Consider the following 15,737-nt stretch of genomic DNA (forward strand, 5'->3'; position numbering starts at 1 on the left):
GAGATTTTTCCATTGTTATTTTTCAATGTTACTGATGTTCAATAACCTTTTTCTTCACTCTTGTGTCTACATTTGGAGAGCAAATTATTTTGGAAACTTTGATCCAACATGGCAGAGGAAATATTTGTGCATCACTGTACAGTGGGAACCTACACAAATTCCCAGTAGTGACCAGTTGAGGCTCCATAATATTTCCAAAAGTCTGCATAATATTCTGTAAATTAATAGTTTAAAGTTCTCAGTTTTGATTAGAAGTCCTGTAAAGTGTTTAAAAATAAACAAAATTGTTTTCTGATAATTTCATGTAACTTACTGCTGGTGTGGGAATTCTGGACTTGAATGCCACGTTTGTCCTTTTATCCATTTACAGGTGGGGCAGCAGATAAGAGTCAAGCTTTGTGAATGAAAAGTAAAGAGAACAGACACCAGATATCCTGATTGCCTTCAGCATGAAAATCACAAATGCTGGAGATAATCAGCACAGCAGGCCAGGTCTGGGCAGAACGAAACAGTGGATGCCATGAGTCAAATTTTCAGCCAAAGTGGAAAAGTGTGGTTTGCCAGGAGGAGTGAAGGGAACACAATGTCTGGTAGCCGGGAGACAAGGTTGCCTCTGTGCATTTGATGACATCTACGAGGATCATTAATGCTACTTAATTATTGCTGTGTGGTTGGAGGATTGAGGGCAATTGGAAATAAAAAAACATGCAACAGACGTAGAAAGTTGCCGGGAAACTGATATAGAATCCAAATGTTAGAAATAAGTAGCCGGCCTGGTACCATGTGTGGAGCAAGGAATATTAAAGGTTACTGATGGCTCGGTGTGTCAACAGTTAAGACACAGACTGAACAGATTGGATATGTAAAATAAATGCTAAGTTGCAAGGATGGCTGTAAGGAGAATGATGTGTTATACTGGAAAGATTAATCTGCAGTAGTATGAAGATAGACACAAAATGCTGGTGTAACTCAGTGGGCCAGGCAGCATCTCAGGATGAAGAATAGTTAACGTTTTGGGTCGACACCTTTCAGACATAGTCGGGGGAAAGGAAAACGAGATAGATGGTACTTAGAACAAATGAATGGAAGGTATGCAGAAAGCAACGATAATCAAGGAAAACACACGTGGCTGTGGTTGAGAGTGAGTTAAAACGAGGTCATAGACCAGGAGGAATCACGGGGAATCACAGGGGGTGCAGCTAGAGAGTGTTGTAAAACTCTAGTCGGAGAACTTCAAAGTATAACACAATGCTGGAGTAACTCAGCGGAATAGGCAGCATCTCTGGATAGAAGGAATGGGCGATGTTTCGGGTCGAGACTTCGCTTCAGAGATGTTGCCTGCCCGGTGAGTTACTCCAGCATTTTGTCTATCGTCGGTGTAAACACTACTCAACAATGTACCTCGGTGACTGCCAATCACCCCCCCCCCCCCCCACACACACACACACCCACACACAAAAACACTATGTCTGTATACATGTAAATAGATTTATGTATTGAAATCATATTCTATGTCGCTCTTCCAGGAGATGCTAACTGCATTTCGTTGTCTCTGTACTGTACATAGACAATGACAATTAAAGTTGAATCTGAATCTGATCTAAACCAGCATCTGCAGTTCCTTCCTACACATTCTTCAAAGTAGACATGCAGGAAGAGAGTGTGGCAGAACTCTGGTCGGAAAGATGAGGCGAACTTTTTCAAAGTAGGCATTGCAGCAAGAGAGAGTGTTGCTGATCGGAGAGATGGATTAGTAAACAGATATATACAGTACAATGAGCAAGAAAGCAAGCGTTGATGTTTCCCGCCTCGTCCGGGTCCAGTGTCGTTCTGCAGTGAGGAGTCCATCGCCGCCCTCCGCGGGACCGATCCAATCATGAATTGAAGCCTCCGCCATCTCCCGCCTTCACACGGAGACCGTCCAGTGGGCGATGGGTGGGCGGTGTCCCGTCCGCCGGTGCTTGGTTACGACAAGTAACACTTCCCTGTCTCAGTGAGTGAGTGAGGATGGAGGCGGCGAGTCTGAGCGGGGGAAACGGTTCTTCCACAGCCCGGGCGAAGGAGCTCTTCCGAAACCAGCGCAAGGACTCGGAGGTACGTGCAAAGCTCAAGTTTGAAGGACGGAGTGGCGCCGCAGCAATGTCACTAGCGGCTAATTATAACCGCAGCAACTCTGGAGAGAGTATCAGCGGCTAATAATAAAGTCAGCAATCCGGGAGCGGGTGTCAGCGGCTAATAATAACCACCTCCAAACAGTGCCACCCCGGGTCGTTCAACGCTGTAAAGGACCGTCGAAGCAGGACCGATGTGACAGGATACAGATCCAAACAACTTCTAAAAGTTGTATTAGATGTTCAGAGTTTACCGTAGCTCTTTAAACTAAAATCGGAGTGAGGCAAACATACAACATTTGTGAATTGACAGCATCTCAATGTTTACTTTACAGCTGTCCCATGATAGTATGAATTAATATTTGTGGAAAAGTATGGAAATAAAGTTAATTAAATAATGTGAGCTGAAATATACTGTATCTGAAAAGTATTTCCCTTCCTCTCTCCTACTCATTCCGTCGTGATTCTGGTAATGGGATATGGTGAAAATAGGCCTGTAGCAAATGTGGAGCGAGAGCTCTTGGTTTTTTTGAGGCCACGAGAGAAGAAACAAGAAGATTAGACCTTTTGGACTCCCGAGATTACTGTGTCGTCCCACAAGATCAGGTTACATTTTTGCCTCAACATGATTTTGCTGTCCTAGATTTTTATCATTTGCCAGTCTGTTTTGAATGCATGCAATACTTGCGCCTCCATGGCCCTTCGGGTTAGGGAATTTCAAAACCTCTTTGCCGTCTTAGCGAAGCAATTCCTCTTCAATCTTAATCGTTAAAGTTCTTGTAAAGCTCTGATTCTACATTCCTTAGTCACAGAAACATCCTCCCTCCTGTCGAGCCTGCTAAGAATTTTGCACGTCTTGATGAACTCTCATTTGTGTAAACTAGACAGTAGAAGCCTAGTCCTGTCTGCTTATGACAGATCCACCATCTAGGAACAAATTTGGCGATTTTATGTTGAACATCCTCTCTAACGTGCTCTGGGTTCACAAACTCTAATATAATCTCCAAGAGTTCCTCTTAATTATAATTTTGAAAACAAGAAAAAATCCTGGAGCAATCGGGTAGCAATAGTGGAATGAGAACTAGAGTTAACATTTCGGGTTAAAAATGCTTATTAGAATTAAAGGGAGAGAAAGTAAGTTAGCTCTAAGTTGCAGAGAGGTTAGGAGAGGGATGGATAGGACAAAGGGAATATATCAGCTTAGGGTGAGGTAAGGCTGAGTGATAAACCCCTGATGAAGCTATATGGTTGATTAATGAATGCATTTAGAGAGAAAATGAAAGGGCATGTAAAATCTATGAAATATAGGTTAGAGCAACACAGTGGCATGGGAGTTAGTGTAGCTGACTCACAGTTTGTGACCCAGGTTTGATACTGACCTCTGATGCTGTCTGTGTGGAGTCTAACTACATGGGATGCTACAGCTTACTCCCGTGGTCCAATGCCAGCTGAGTGGTAGGTTAGTAGGTTACTGTAAACTATCACTGTTGTAGCTGGGTGATAGGAGAATTAAATCATGGTGGTGTTGATGGTATTTGAGAGGGAATAGGTTAAAGGGAAATAACTAAGGGTATAGGGTTGCTGGTATAGATTTAATGGAGCAAATGGTATTTTCCTGTGTTGAAAGAACAAAAGTACCCAACAGAAGATAGACACAAAATGTTGGAGTAACTCAGCCGGGCAGGCAGCATCTCTGAATAGAAGGAATGGGTGACGTTTCGGGTCGAGACCCTTCTTCAGACTTATCCAACAGGCATCAGGTCAGACAGCATCAGTAAAGAAGGAAAAAGTAATAACCTACATTAAAACTATCTAGGTTTATTGCAAACAGAAAAAGCGAGTCACTTGAAATTGTTGACATGTTTCCTGACTTAAGACATGGCCAGATGGAAGATGTGGTTGGAATGTGCAGTGTGCCACAGATAGATGAGTCAGAGTGGATATAGGCTGGAGAATTAAAGTGACCGGTCACTGGAAGCTCAGGACTGCCTCTAAAGTGCTCCGCAAAGGTGCTTCAACACATAATTGCAGTTAAACATATTTAAACTTGCATTGAAATCCTCCAACAATTAAGGTAAAATATTGTTTGCGTGCCACACCTGTATGGTCACTTTCGGTGATGTTTGCACTAGGACATTCTGATCCTGTTGAACATCATCAACAAATACTCTCTTGAGTATATACAGGAGAGAGCAAATTGACTGGTTGCATCACGGCCTAATTCGGCAACTTGAACGCCTAGGAACAAAGAAGGTTACAAAAAGTAGAGAACACTGCCCACTACATCATGAGTACTGTCCTTCCCACCATTGAAGGGATCTCTGGGAGGCACTGCCTCAAAAAGGCAGCCAGCATCATCAGAGACCCACACTACCCTGACCACACTTTCATTTCGCTCCTGCTATCAGGAAGAAGGTATGGGATCCTGAAAACTGACGTCCAGATTCCGGAACAGCTTATATATATGTGTGTGTGTGTGTGTGTTATTTTTGATGTCATTTAATATGGTATTTACAATGTTTATGTATCTATTGTGCAAGTAGGGATTTCATTGTTATGTTTCGGAAAATATGGCAAAACATTCTTTACATCAAGTAATGAGTGTAGGCTGCATTCCGACAAAGGCAATTGGGTTCTATTCTAACCAGAAAACTTGGCAGAACAGGGAGATTCACTCTCTGCTAAAATCTAGATCTGAGGATTTCAAGTCGTATGACCCTGCATTGATAAGGAGGCCAAGGATAATCTTTGCAAGGCTATCAGGGATGCCAAGAGAGATTTTGCATTCCAATTCAATCAAACAGGTGGCTGGGCCAGGGTCTGAGTACCAAGGTGGGCTATGAACTGAAATGGGGAGAGATTTCAAGCAAAGATGCCTTACTACCAAATGACTCGATGCCTTTTACCCTGTTCTGAAGAGGCAGACAAGGGTGGAGGCATGCCCCCATTCCTTACTGGCTCTATCCCATGCATCTTGGTAAGTCAGATCTGCTTTCACAAGGATAAGCTCTTGAAAAGCAGCCAGCCCTAATTTGTTCTCATTCTGTTTTTCTTGTTATCAATCTCTGAGTCAGTCTTTGCTGAATTCTAAAATATTCTCTATTGTCAGTTTACTTTTTGCCTCTTGCAACTTTACAAACTTTTTCCTTTGATTTGATATAATCTTTACTTTCTCCTAAGTCTTCTTAAGATGAGTATGTACAACATTTTCCGTTGTATTTCAGATTTCTAGTTCCAGTAGGCATTCTGGATTTGGTGTTTCTCCTCTTGCATGCCTATTTTTACCCATCTTGGCTTTCACACAAATCTTTAAACCATTTTCAACTCTCTTCTGTACTCTATTTGTTTCCTCAGTCCCTTTCTCTTCACTCTATTTTCATTCCTCCTGTGCATCATGCTCTCTTTCATATCATGCTCTCTTTCATCGCTCGGACGTCCTCTGAGCGAGGGCTATATGTATGTAGTGATGTTTGTATTTAATATATGAACCACTGTTGTATAATGTTAGTACCTCCACCAATGTAATCACTTTGGCCAATGAGAGTTGTTTTTTAAATGTGCTATATAAATAAAAGTGACTTGATATTGTCTATCAACTCTTTTTATAAATATGTGTGGGTTATTGTCTTACCTGTTTCATATTTCTACTCTAAGAATAATAGGTTGGAGACTGTTCAATTATAGCAACATCACCATGAATCTCGTGCATAAACCAGAAGATTGAAGCTTGAAAATGCACACAATACAAAAAATGGTCTAACCATTAAGTCTACATACATAAAATGCCTCTTCAACTCAAATCTCTGTTCTAAACAAACTTGTTTTAAAAGAGCAATTGTAACAACTCTGCAAATATTTGCAATATTTTCCATTTTGATTTAATGTGGTTTGATGCACTGTACAACAGCTCCCATTATAACATCATGCAATAAAAATCAACATTTTGGACACTAAGTTGAACAATACACATGCAGAATATTGCACATGACGTTATTCACTAATTAGGATTTCAATGAATATATATATATATATAATAATAATAATAATAATTTTATTTATAGAGCACTTTAAAAACAAACATAGCTGCAACAAAGTGCTGTACATCACTAATCATTGACTAAAAAGTTAATACACACCAAAAATAACAACCAAAAGAAATAGTAGGAAAAGACATGAGTGTGTGTGAGTGAATATGCCTGAGTGTGCACCATTTGATACTGTTTAATGAATACCACAAGGCCAGCAAACAGTATTTACAACAAGTATTACTGCACATTTGGGAATCCAGAAGCATTAGCTAACGTCGGTCCCAGTATCTGGGATACAAGTCCAGTAAAATTATCAATGGCTTTGGGTTCATGCATGCATACACGCATTCATTCACATGCACCCACACATGAAATACTAAATTAAATACAGCCAGAAAGGCCATGTTCATTTGCATGTGCATACATTGTCATATTCTCAATCACAGTCATACATTTTAGAATAATACTAATGCTCACCATTATGTAACCTACCTTGTATTGTGTCAGATGATCGTTTATTGTCTATGGGGCCTGGGTGCAATGCTCAATGTTGGTTATGCTTTCAGTCAACACTTCAGTCAATCCTTCTATCACTCTTTCCCCATTGCTCTGCAGGTTATGTGTTTTTTATCCAAATCCCCATTGGAATATACAACAGAGAAGTCTGCGCACTCCTTCAGCAAATTTCAAAGGCTCAGTTCTGAGGGTCAGGTGGTCCAAATCCACCAGATTTCCTTCAATGAACACTCGTGACAAGATTTTTTTTTAATGACAGTCCAGAAGTTTCAGTCAGACATATTTGGTGGATTTTAGTCGGATGATCGTGTCATCAGATCATTTGTTGACGCCTCTGGATTTCTAATCTAGGAACATAGCCATCAGTGTGAAGAAGGGTCTTGACCCGCAAAGTCACCAATCATGTTCTCCGTGGATGCTGCCTGACCCTTTGAGTTACTCCAGCATTTTGTATCTTTCCTTGATAAAGCAGCATCTGCTTCTTCTTGTTTCAACATATACACTACATAATTGTGTGTGTAGGTTAAAACCTACTTTGATTTTGCTCTCCGTTTCTGACCTTTGTAAAATGTTCCTGTTTCAATAGCCTTTGTACAGAAGAGAAAGATGAGTTGAATGAGGGAGATGTACCTGAAACATAGTTGGGAGCAGCAGATGGGGTTGCTGACCCATCTCCCACTGAACATTTTACATCCACTTGGAGTTAACGACTTGTGGTTGCCAGCTCATTCATGGCTTGTTTTGTGCAGAAATTGTTGTTACTAAAGGCAAGTTTGAGTTGCTGTTAGTTCTTGATGGAGATCCTAAAGATGGTGACGTGTGTGGGATGGAAACCTGCAGCAAGAACAGACAACCTTCCACCAGAGGAGTGTTGAGTGGGTTTCAAATATACATGGTAGCCAACTTCATGAAGAAAACATTGTCATGTTGTATCTAAATCTTTGTAGTTCCATAGACGGTATTTATACCTTGTGTGTAATGTCCCTGAGAAGCATTTTAAATGATCTTAGGACAAGAAGAAGCCATTTGTGCCTTTGAATTTATTCTGCCATTCACTCTGTCATAGTTGATCTATACCTCATCTCTGTTTACTCATCTTTATTTCTTTCGTTTAATATCCTTACCCAACTAAAATTGATCAACCATAATTTCTGTGGATCTAATAGTGCTGAGTAGCTCAAGTACACTGTGTAACACTAATGAAGTTTGAATGATCTAGAATGATTCTTGGTAGACAAAAATGCTGGAGAAACTCAGCGGGTGCGGCAGCATCTATGGAGCGAAGGAAAGAGGCAACGTTTTGGGACGAAACCCTTCTTCAGACTGACCAAATGATCCTTGACTGGTCACCATAGGTTTCAGTGAGCCAGTTTCGAGAATCCTTCTCTGGAGATCACGTAGATTGGTTGGAGTGGACAAGGCAGTAATCCTCCTGTGCAAATATCAATCAGGTGACACAAATGCAATTGATGCGATGAGAAAATGATGGTCAAAGATGCTCAGCAATTCATCTGTTTGCCAAAATGCAATCCTGCACAGATGTTTTCTCACTGAGTTATAGCTATAGTTGAATGCATTTGTTGTGGTTAGGATACTTTTAAGTATTAAAAATAGAGATAAAGATGAACTGAAACCAGTTGATTTATCCCCTTGCCTTTGTTTTCAGAGTTCTGTGGATTTCCCAAACGTAGAGTTTGAATATGGAGATTCAGACACCATTGTGGCAGAGTTGTCAGGTAAGGTGCATTGGTCTCTGAATTTTAGTGAATTAACCAATGGCAGGTTCTGCATTAAATGGGGTTATTTGTCTATGTTCCTACTTAAAGACGTCACGCCAACTGTGATCATCTCATAATCACTGAATGGTTAGATTAATGAAAAAACTTTTCATGTGAGGTTGATCTAAGAGTTTGATCCAGTGGGAGTTTTGTCCCAAAATCAACGACCCAAAGATTTACATTTATATAACTGCTTGTTCGTGTGTAAGTCATTGCAAATGACTTTTAGAAGTTGCCCCCGTAGTTGTTGAATATTGCTAAAGGGCCATATAACTAGAGAATAGCAATGGGAATTGATAAAGCCTTGTGCAAACCAGAGCAGACTTACTTAGTGTGGGAGGGGAAGCCTTTACAAGAGATGTGTGGTCTTTGAGTCAGGTAGGTGGAATGTAAGATGAGGCCAGTGCTCTGCATTTGGTCAGCGTGCTGGTAGCTACAACAGAGGATCTCGTGAACTACAGTCACAGTATTGTTGGTCACTTTGTGTTAAAGACTTTGATTATGTGAGAACTTTGTGCACAATCGTAGGGGGCAATTCCAAACATATTAAGCAGCAGAATGAATATTATAGATACTTAATGTGCAGCACTCTCTTGGGAGTTGCACAAATTCATCAGCTTCAGCTCGATAAAAATCAGTTGAGCACAGAAACATTTACGCAATATAACTGATAATTTATTGTATTATTGTTTATTGTATATTTATTAGTTGTGTTATTGCATTTATGTGCCTATAAAGCTGCAGCAAGTAAGAATTTAATTGTTCTGATCCCGGTGCTTATGGCAACAAAACGCTCGTAATTATTGACTCTTGAAGGGTTCAAGGGAGCACAATGTCCCAGCCAATAGAGGAGGACCAATGAAAAATTGAGAGTTTGAGTTGGGAGTGGACGCCAAGGATGTGGATACAGAGTCAACCAACCCGTTCTAAACTGCTCAGATTGCATCAGACCCAATCCAGCAGAGCGGGAATTGTTCAACTAATTTTCACGGTCAGGGTGTCACCAAGGCTGGAATTCATTGGTCTTTAGTTGTATTGAGGAAGTAACGCCTTCAAAAGTTTTTTTTCTCTTTGTAGCAATTTGTTGCTGTGCCTTGCTTGGTTACTTTAGGGGGTAGATAAGAATCAACCCTTTTCAGACATCAGCCCGAAGAAGGGTCTAAACCTGAAATGTTGCCTCTCCATTCCCTCCCCTAAGGCCGTCTGACCCGCTGCGTTCCTCCAGTACTTTGTTTTGGGTTTTTTGCACCAGATTCCAGCATTTGCAGTCGCTAGTGTCACTAAGAATCAGCTTTGTTGATATAGGATTGGAGTTACATTGATCAGACCAGGTGTGGACAGGAGATTAATTTCCTAGAGGACATGAGTGGATTTCATGACAGCACAACAAATCTACAGCTCATTCCACCATGGTTTGATCATGACTGATACAACATTTGCCCCATATCCTATAATGCTTTTGATGAACAGAGGTCTATTTATCTCAGATTTATGTTAGCTGACCTGACATTTGTGTTTAGTTTAGAGATGCAGCGTGGAAACAGGCCCTTCAACTCACCGTGTCCGCACCATGTGCTCCATGTGCATTAGAAAAAAATCATCCATGCACCTCCATATCTTAAGGTTTTAAATCCCAGAGAATTCAACAATTCTCACAATGTTACCTTCAGAGTCTAGGTAATATTTTGATAAATCTGCACTCTGTACATCCCAAGATCAAAATATCCTCCTGAGGTGTGGTGCTAAAAACTGTACAAAGTGCTTAAGATGTGATCTAACCAGGATTTCCCATAGCTTTATATAACTTCTATCCCGAATCCTCCCAGATATATGCCCAGCTTTTCATTTTTTATCTTTCTCTGCCATTTTAATGATCTATGTAGACACTGACCATTTCCCCACCTCCACTCTTTAAATCTCCAAAGCAAACAACCTTACAATTGCCAGCACTGAATTCCGCTTGTTACAGATTTGCCTATTTGCTTAATTTGTTGATATCTTTCTACAGTTTTTACATTGCAGTTATTTTACCTAAATTAATTTGAGTTATTATTCAGCATTATTTTTTTTTATCCACGCTGTACATTTCTTCTCTTTTTCTACAGAGCTGTACAGTTACACCGAAGAGCCTGAGTTTGCCATTAACAGCAATTGCTTTGAAGAGGATTTTGCTATTCATGGTAACTGACATTTGCGAGGAACAGCATTGGGACTCACAAGCCCATAGCACTTCTGCTTCATTTCTTCCTAAGTTTGAACATGATTTTGATGGTCCATAAATCTCTGAAGTAGGAGGGAGAAACCTGGCTCTGGCGATAACATTTTATATTTTAAATTATAAATGACGTTTACTAGAATGGCACCAGAGAAGCTTACGGTGGTGGGGGTGGGGGTGCAGAGAGTGGGGAGAAAGGTTCAGGGAATAAATTGTAATATTTTCTAATGTATAACCATGAACGACATTGGGTAGAAGATGTGTCTATTTTAAGCATTTGGACAGGGGTAATAATATGGAAGGATCCCTCCCACATTTATTTTGTTATTCAGCGATCAGCGTTTTGTTCCTCTGGGAAATGGACTGAACCAGAGCTGAACCTGACAAGGGTATTGGGCCCCCTGGATATGAAGGGGGTTGAGGGATGTGAATGTTAGCGTCTGTGTGATTTTAATGCCTGGTGTCTATTTCCAGGGAAAGGCAGGAAATGGGTAGAAATGGAAGAGGCTGAACACAAGACCTACTTAATGAGGCTGCTGGATGGACTGGATGTAATAAACCGAGAGAAAAGACTTAAGTTTGCCAGAGCCATTCTTTACCTGGCCCAAGGTAACGAGCAATTTGCCAGTATAACTCTCTTCCAAGAGTTTTCCCTTCCATTAATAATGTTCTGTAACATCAACCCAGTGGGGAAAATGACCTGGTAGATGGGATTTAACCATCTGGAATGGAGTTTTAACTCTGCACAAGGAAAACACATTGGGGGCAAGTTACAGAGGCTAATTAACCTACAAACCCAAACGTATCTGGGATGTGGGAAGAAAACAGAGCATCTGGAGAAAACCCATGCAGTCATGATGAGAACTTGCAAACTGCACACAGACAGCACCTGAGGTCAGGATCAAACCCGGGTCTCTGCCACTGTAAAGCAGCAGCTATGCCACTGTGCAATTTCATTTTGTTCCCAAGTCATATACAATATTTAAAAATCTGCACTGTTTCTTTTACTTATCCACCTCATCATTCAACATCAAGTGCAGACATGGTCTTACACTGAACTGTTGGCATGGTTATGAACTTGAAGATAACTGCCACAGTCTGAGTCGCACCATGACTTAAAGTGTTTTTAGATTAGATTTCCTCCCTGTATGACAAATTGATTTAATTACATGCCACAGTGCGCAAGCAAAATATCTTCCAAGAAAACCGCTGGCAAGGATCTATTTAGTTATTTCCTATAACACTCTCTCTCACTCCTAGTCAGAAACACGAATGCTTAAATTCATCTTCACACCCTATAACCCACCCATGTCATAAATCCATGTGGATGGAGGGCAGGGGATGATCTGATAACATGGAGCTGGGTTGTCCCTATTGTTGGTGGCCAGTTGGAGCCCCAACAAAGCAGGTGTACCACTAATCGCCAGACTAACACGCTTGGTATTGCATAGAATGGTCCACTGTAGTGGCGACAGTGGAAATTCCTGCCTGTTTTGTCCATGGCTTGAAAGCTGTTGGCGCTCATCTCCGATACTGGTCTGGATATTGGTTTCTCTGCCATTTGCCACTCTCTTCCTGTGACAAAGATATAATTTCCAAAACACCAGCTTCTTCCCTGCCCCCATCTCATTACCCAAGAACACAGTAGAATGCAATCTCTTTCATCATGTACCTGACCTGTTGGTTTTGATGTTCCCTGCAGGTGTGTTTGAAGACTGCTACACAGAGCCCGAAGTGGTGCACTGGGCCCGTTACAATGTCTTCCTTCTCTATGAAATGGGCACATTTGGGGCATTGGTAGAATTACTCAATATGGAGATTGAGTAAGTAAGGAAAATACCGAGAACCTATAACATTGCTTTGAATGTACAATGGATTTATGTTTTGTTCTAGTGATAGACATATCAAGGAGTAGGGGATTGTTTAAAACACCTTAATGATACAAAAAATCATGATACCTTAATGATACTGAAACAAAAAAATCTCTAAGCAGAAAAAATCAGTAGTTTCATGTAGAAACTGTGATTAATAATTGAAGTTTAATGACTGCCTTGTTCAAAGATTGATTCTACCTACATGTAATCTCCATATAATTTCTTTATCTCCTACCAACTCTATTTTAGTTTAGAGATAGTTTAGAGATACAGCATGGAAACAGGCTCTTTGTCCCACCGGGTCCACACCCACCATCAATTACCCATACATTAGTCCCATGTTACCCCACTTTTGCATCCTACGCACTAGGGGCAATTTACATGAGTCAATTAACCTACAAACCTGCACGTCTTTGAAATGTGGGGGTGGAAACCGAAGCTCCCGGAGACAACCCACGCAGTCACATGCAGAACGTAGGTAGAAATTAGCAAGGACTTTGTATCAATTTCTCTCTCATGACAGGGTCAGGAGGACATAAACCTCATGATTGGGTCATGTGATAGGATGAATCAAATAAAAGAGTGTTTGATATGCTGAATGGCCTCCCTTGTGAACTGACTGGTTGAGATTGGATGGGGAAAAAAAAACAAAGCATGTACCCGAGACAAGTTTGTAACTGTCACCTTGTGAATTGAAGCATGCAGTTAAATGTAAATATGATTGTGTTTTCATGCAGTAACAGCCAGGCATGTAGCAGTTCCCTGAGGAAGCCAGCAATCTCCCTTGCTGATAGCACGGAGCTGAGGTAAGGTTTTGCACGCCTTTGAATTCAAAGTTCTCGTCTGCATTTGTTTCTGTATGATGAACTGTGGTGTCTGCTCGATGTTATATCTGATCACTTGGTGTCACTGGCAACATGGGCTCTGCAGAAGTATGTCCTCCTTCTGGTTTACATATGGTCCTGGTCATTGCATTGCATCTTCCTGCTCTTGTTCGCATGTACCAGAACTCTTCCCATGAAAAGGTGGCATTGTGCAGTCAGGCAGACTTTGCTATTTTGGCCAAATGCACTTTCTAAACGACAGCCCACAGACTGCCCAATGAGTGTTGCAGGTTATCTAATCCAGCAAGTCCTCATCTGTGAATGTTGATTTTTTTTTGTCTGAGTAATGGAACATTATTGACCCAGATGCCGAGGATGCGTTTCCTTCCCTGGCCATTTACTTTGCACATTGATGTTGTTCCGTGTAAACCAAAATATAAAAATACTTGCATTCTTGCTGGGTGTTGATTCATTTGTTTTGCCTCCTAACCTTGATAGTCCTTGCTTCTGCTCCCATTCTTGCTGTTTACGTGGTGCCATATCTGTAAAGCTTGCAAATCTCGTCCGTTGCTGCTGTTGCAGGGTGCTGCTGAACATTATGTACCTGATGATGGAGATAATGCGCAGAGAGGTGGAAGATGATAAACCAGAGTGGAGTTTGGCAAGAGATGGATTCAGGAATGAATTAAGTGAGTCTGATCTCTTTGGCTTAGGGATGTAATTAAAACTATTGCATGACCTTCAATTAATTTCATCGCTGCAGCTACCTTGAAAGAAAAATGGCTTGTTTTTTTAAATCGGCTATCGTTCACAATCTCAGGGCGTGTGTGTTATGATTGTGTTTATAATTTGTTTGGTTGTTTTGTTGTTTGTCTTTTGCACAAAAGTCCGCGAGCATTGCCACTTTCATTTCACTGCACATCTCGTATGTGTATGTGACAAATAAACTTGACTTGACTTGACTTGACATTCAAAATGCCTTGCAATTAATGAAGAACCTCAGATCTATGATCATAAGTGATAGGAGTAGAATTAGGCCATTCAGCCCATCAAGTCTACTCCGTCATTCAATCATGGCTGATCTATCTCTCCCTCCTCACCCCATTCTCCTGCCTTCTCCCCATAACCTCTGGCACCCGTACTAATCAAGAATCTATCCATCTCTGCCTTAAATATATCCACACACTTTGCCTCCACAGCCTTCTGTGGCATAGAATTCCACACATCATCACTATTGCATTCTGGAAAACCAGCCAACTTGTGTACAGCATTCATCAATAAAAGCGTAGACAGTAGGTGCATGTGAAAAAATTATCCCTGAATCTCATGTATCAAAACTTTTCATTATTTTTCAAATATTTTATAGGCTTCTACCCAAGCTATTTCTTAGCAAGAAAAAGGTGACTCCGTCTATTCAACCACTCCTAATTGGCATGATTGTACAATTCTAGTATTACCCTTTATTTGTTAACTGGTATTAACTGTTAGATAAACCAAGCAGCAGTTATCAATGAAATAAGATTACAATGGGCCTCCTCTCTTCCCCCGCTTTCTTCCCCCGACTCCATCAGTCTGAAGAGTCCCAACCTGAAACATCATTTGTCCATTCCCTCCACAGATGCTGCCTCACCTGTTGACATCTTCCATCTCTTTGTTTTTTGCCCAAGATTCCAAAATCTGCAATTTCGTGTGTCTTCATTGAATTACCAGTTATAGTGTATGATAAATCTTGAGAGAAGTGGCATACCTCTCTTGAGATTAACTTGAGTGGCGCAGCGGTAGAATTGCTGCCTTACAGCACCAGAGACGCAGGTTCAATCCTGACCACGAGCGCTGTCAGTACGGAGTTTGTATGTTCTCCCTGAAACAATGTTGGTTTTCTCCAGGTGTTTCGGTTTCCTCCCACTCCCAAAAGACGTGCAAGTTTGTAGGTTAATTGGCTTGGGTAAAATTGTGTATCATCCCTTGTGTCAGAGAGTCATAGAGTGATACAGTGTGGAAACAGGCCCTTTGGCCCAACTTGCCCTCACCGGCCAACATGTCCCAGCTACTAGCCTGGACAGGCTAGATGCAGGGAAAATGTTTCCCATGTTGGAGGAGTACAGAATGAGGGGTCACAATTTACGAATAAGGGGTAGGCCATTTAGGACTATGATGAGGAAAAACATTTTCACCCAGAGAGTTGTGAATCTGGAATTCTCTGCCACGAGGCAGTGGAGGCCAATTCACTGGATGTTTTCAAAGAGTTAGTTTTAGCTCTTAGGGCTAATGGAATAAAAGGATATGGATTGAAAGCAGGAATGGTGTACTGATTTTGAATGATCAGCCATGATCATATTGAATGGGCTGAACATTTGGCTCGAAGGGCCAAATGGCCTACTTCTGCACTTA

The 15,737-nt window shown here is 41.1% G+C and overlaps 1 protein-coding gene across 1 annotated transcript in view; it reads left to right on the forward strand.

Annotated features, from left to right (window-relative positions):
* Positions 1 to 1,492: 1,492 nt before the first annotated feature.
* Positions 1,493 to 15,737, forward strand: part of strip2 (striatin interacting protein 2) — a 36,729-nt gene continuing 22,484 nt past the window's right edge. Inside the window, exons 1-7 of the mRNA XM_055653336.1 lie at positions 1,493 to 2,094; positions 8,322 to 8,391; positions 10,539 to 10,613; positions 11,123 to 11,257; positions 12,351 to 12,471; positions 13,260 to 13,328; positions 13,929 to 14,035. Coding sequence (XP_055509311.1) covers positions 2,008 to 2,094; positions 8,322 to 8,391; positions 10,539 to 10,613; positions 11,123 to 11,257; positions 12,351 to 12,471; positions 13,260 to 13,328; positions 13,929 to 14,035 — 664 coding nt within the window. The 5' untranslated portion in view covers positions 1,493 to 2,007. The remainder of the gene's footprint in view (positions 2,095 to 8,321; positions 8,392 to 10,538; positions 10,614 to 11,122; positions 11,258 to 12,350; positions 12,472 to 13,259; positions 13,329 to 13,928; positions 14,036 to 15,737) is intronic.

The sequence above is a fragment of the Leucoraja erinacea genome, chromosome 22 (genome assembly GCF_028641065.1).
Source record: "Leucoraja erinacea ecotype New England chromosome 22, Leri_hhj_1, whole genome shotgun sequence".
NCBI classification, from domain to species: Eukaryota; Metazoa; Chordata; class Chondrichthyes; order Rajiformes; family Rajidae; genus Leucoraja; species Leucoraja erinaceus.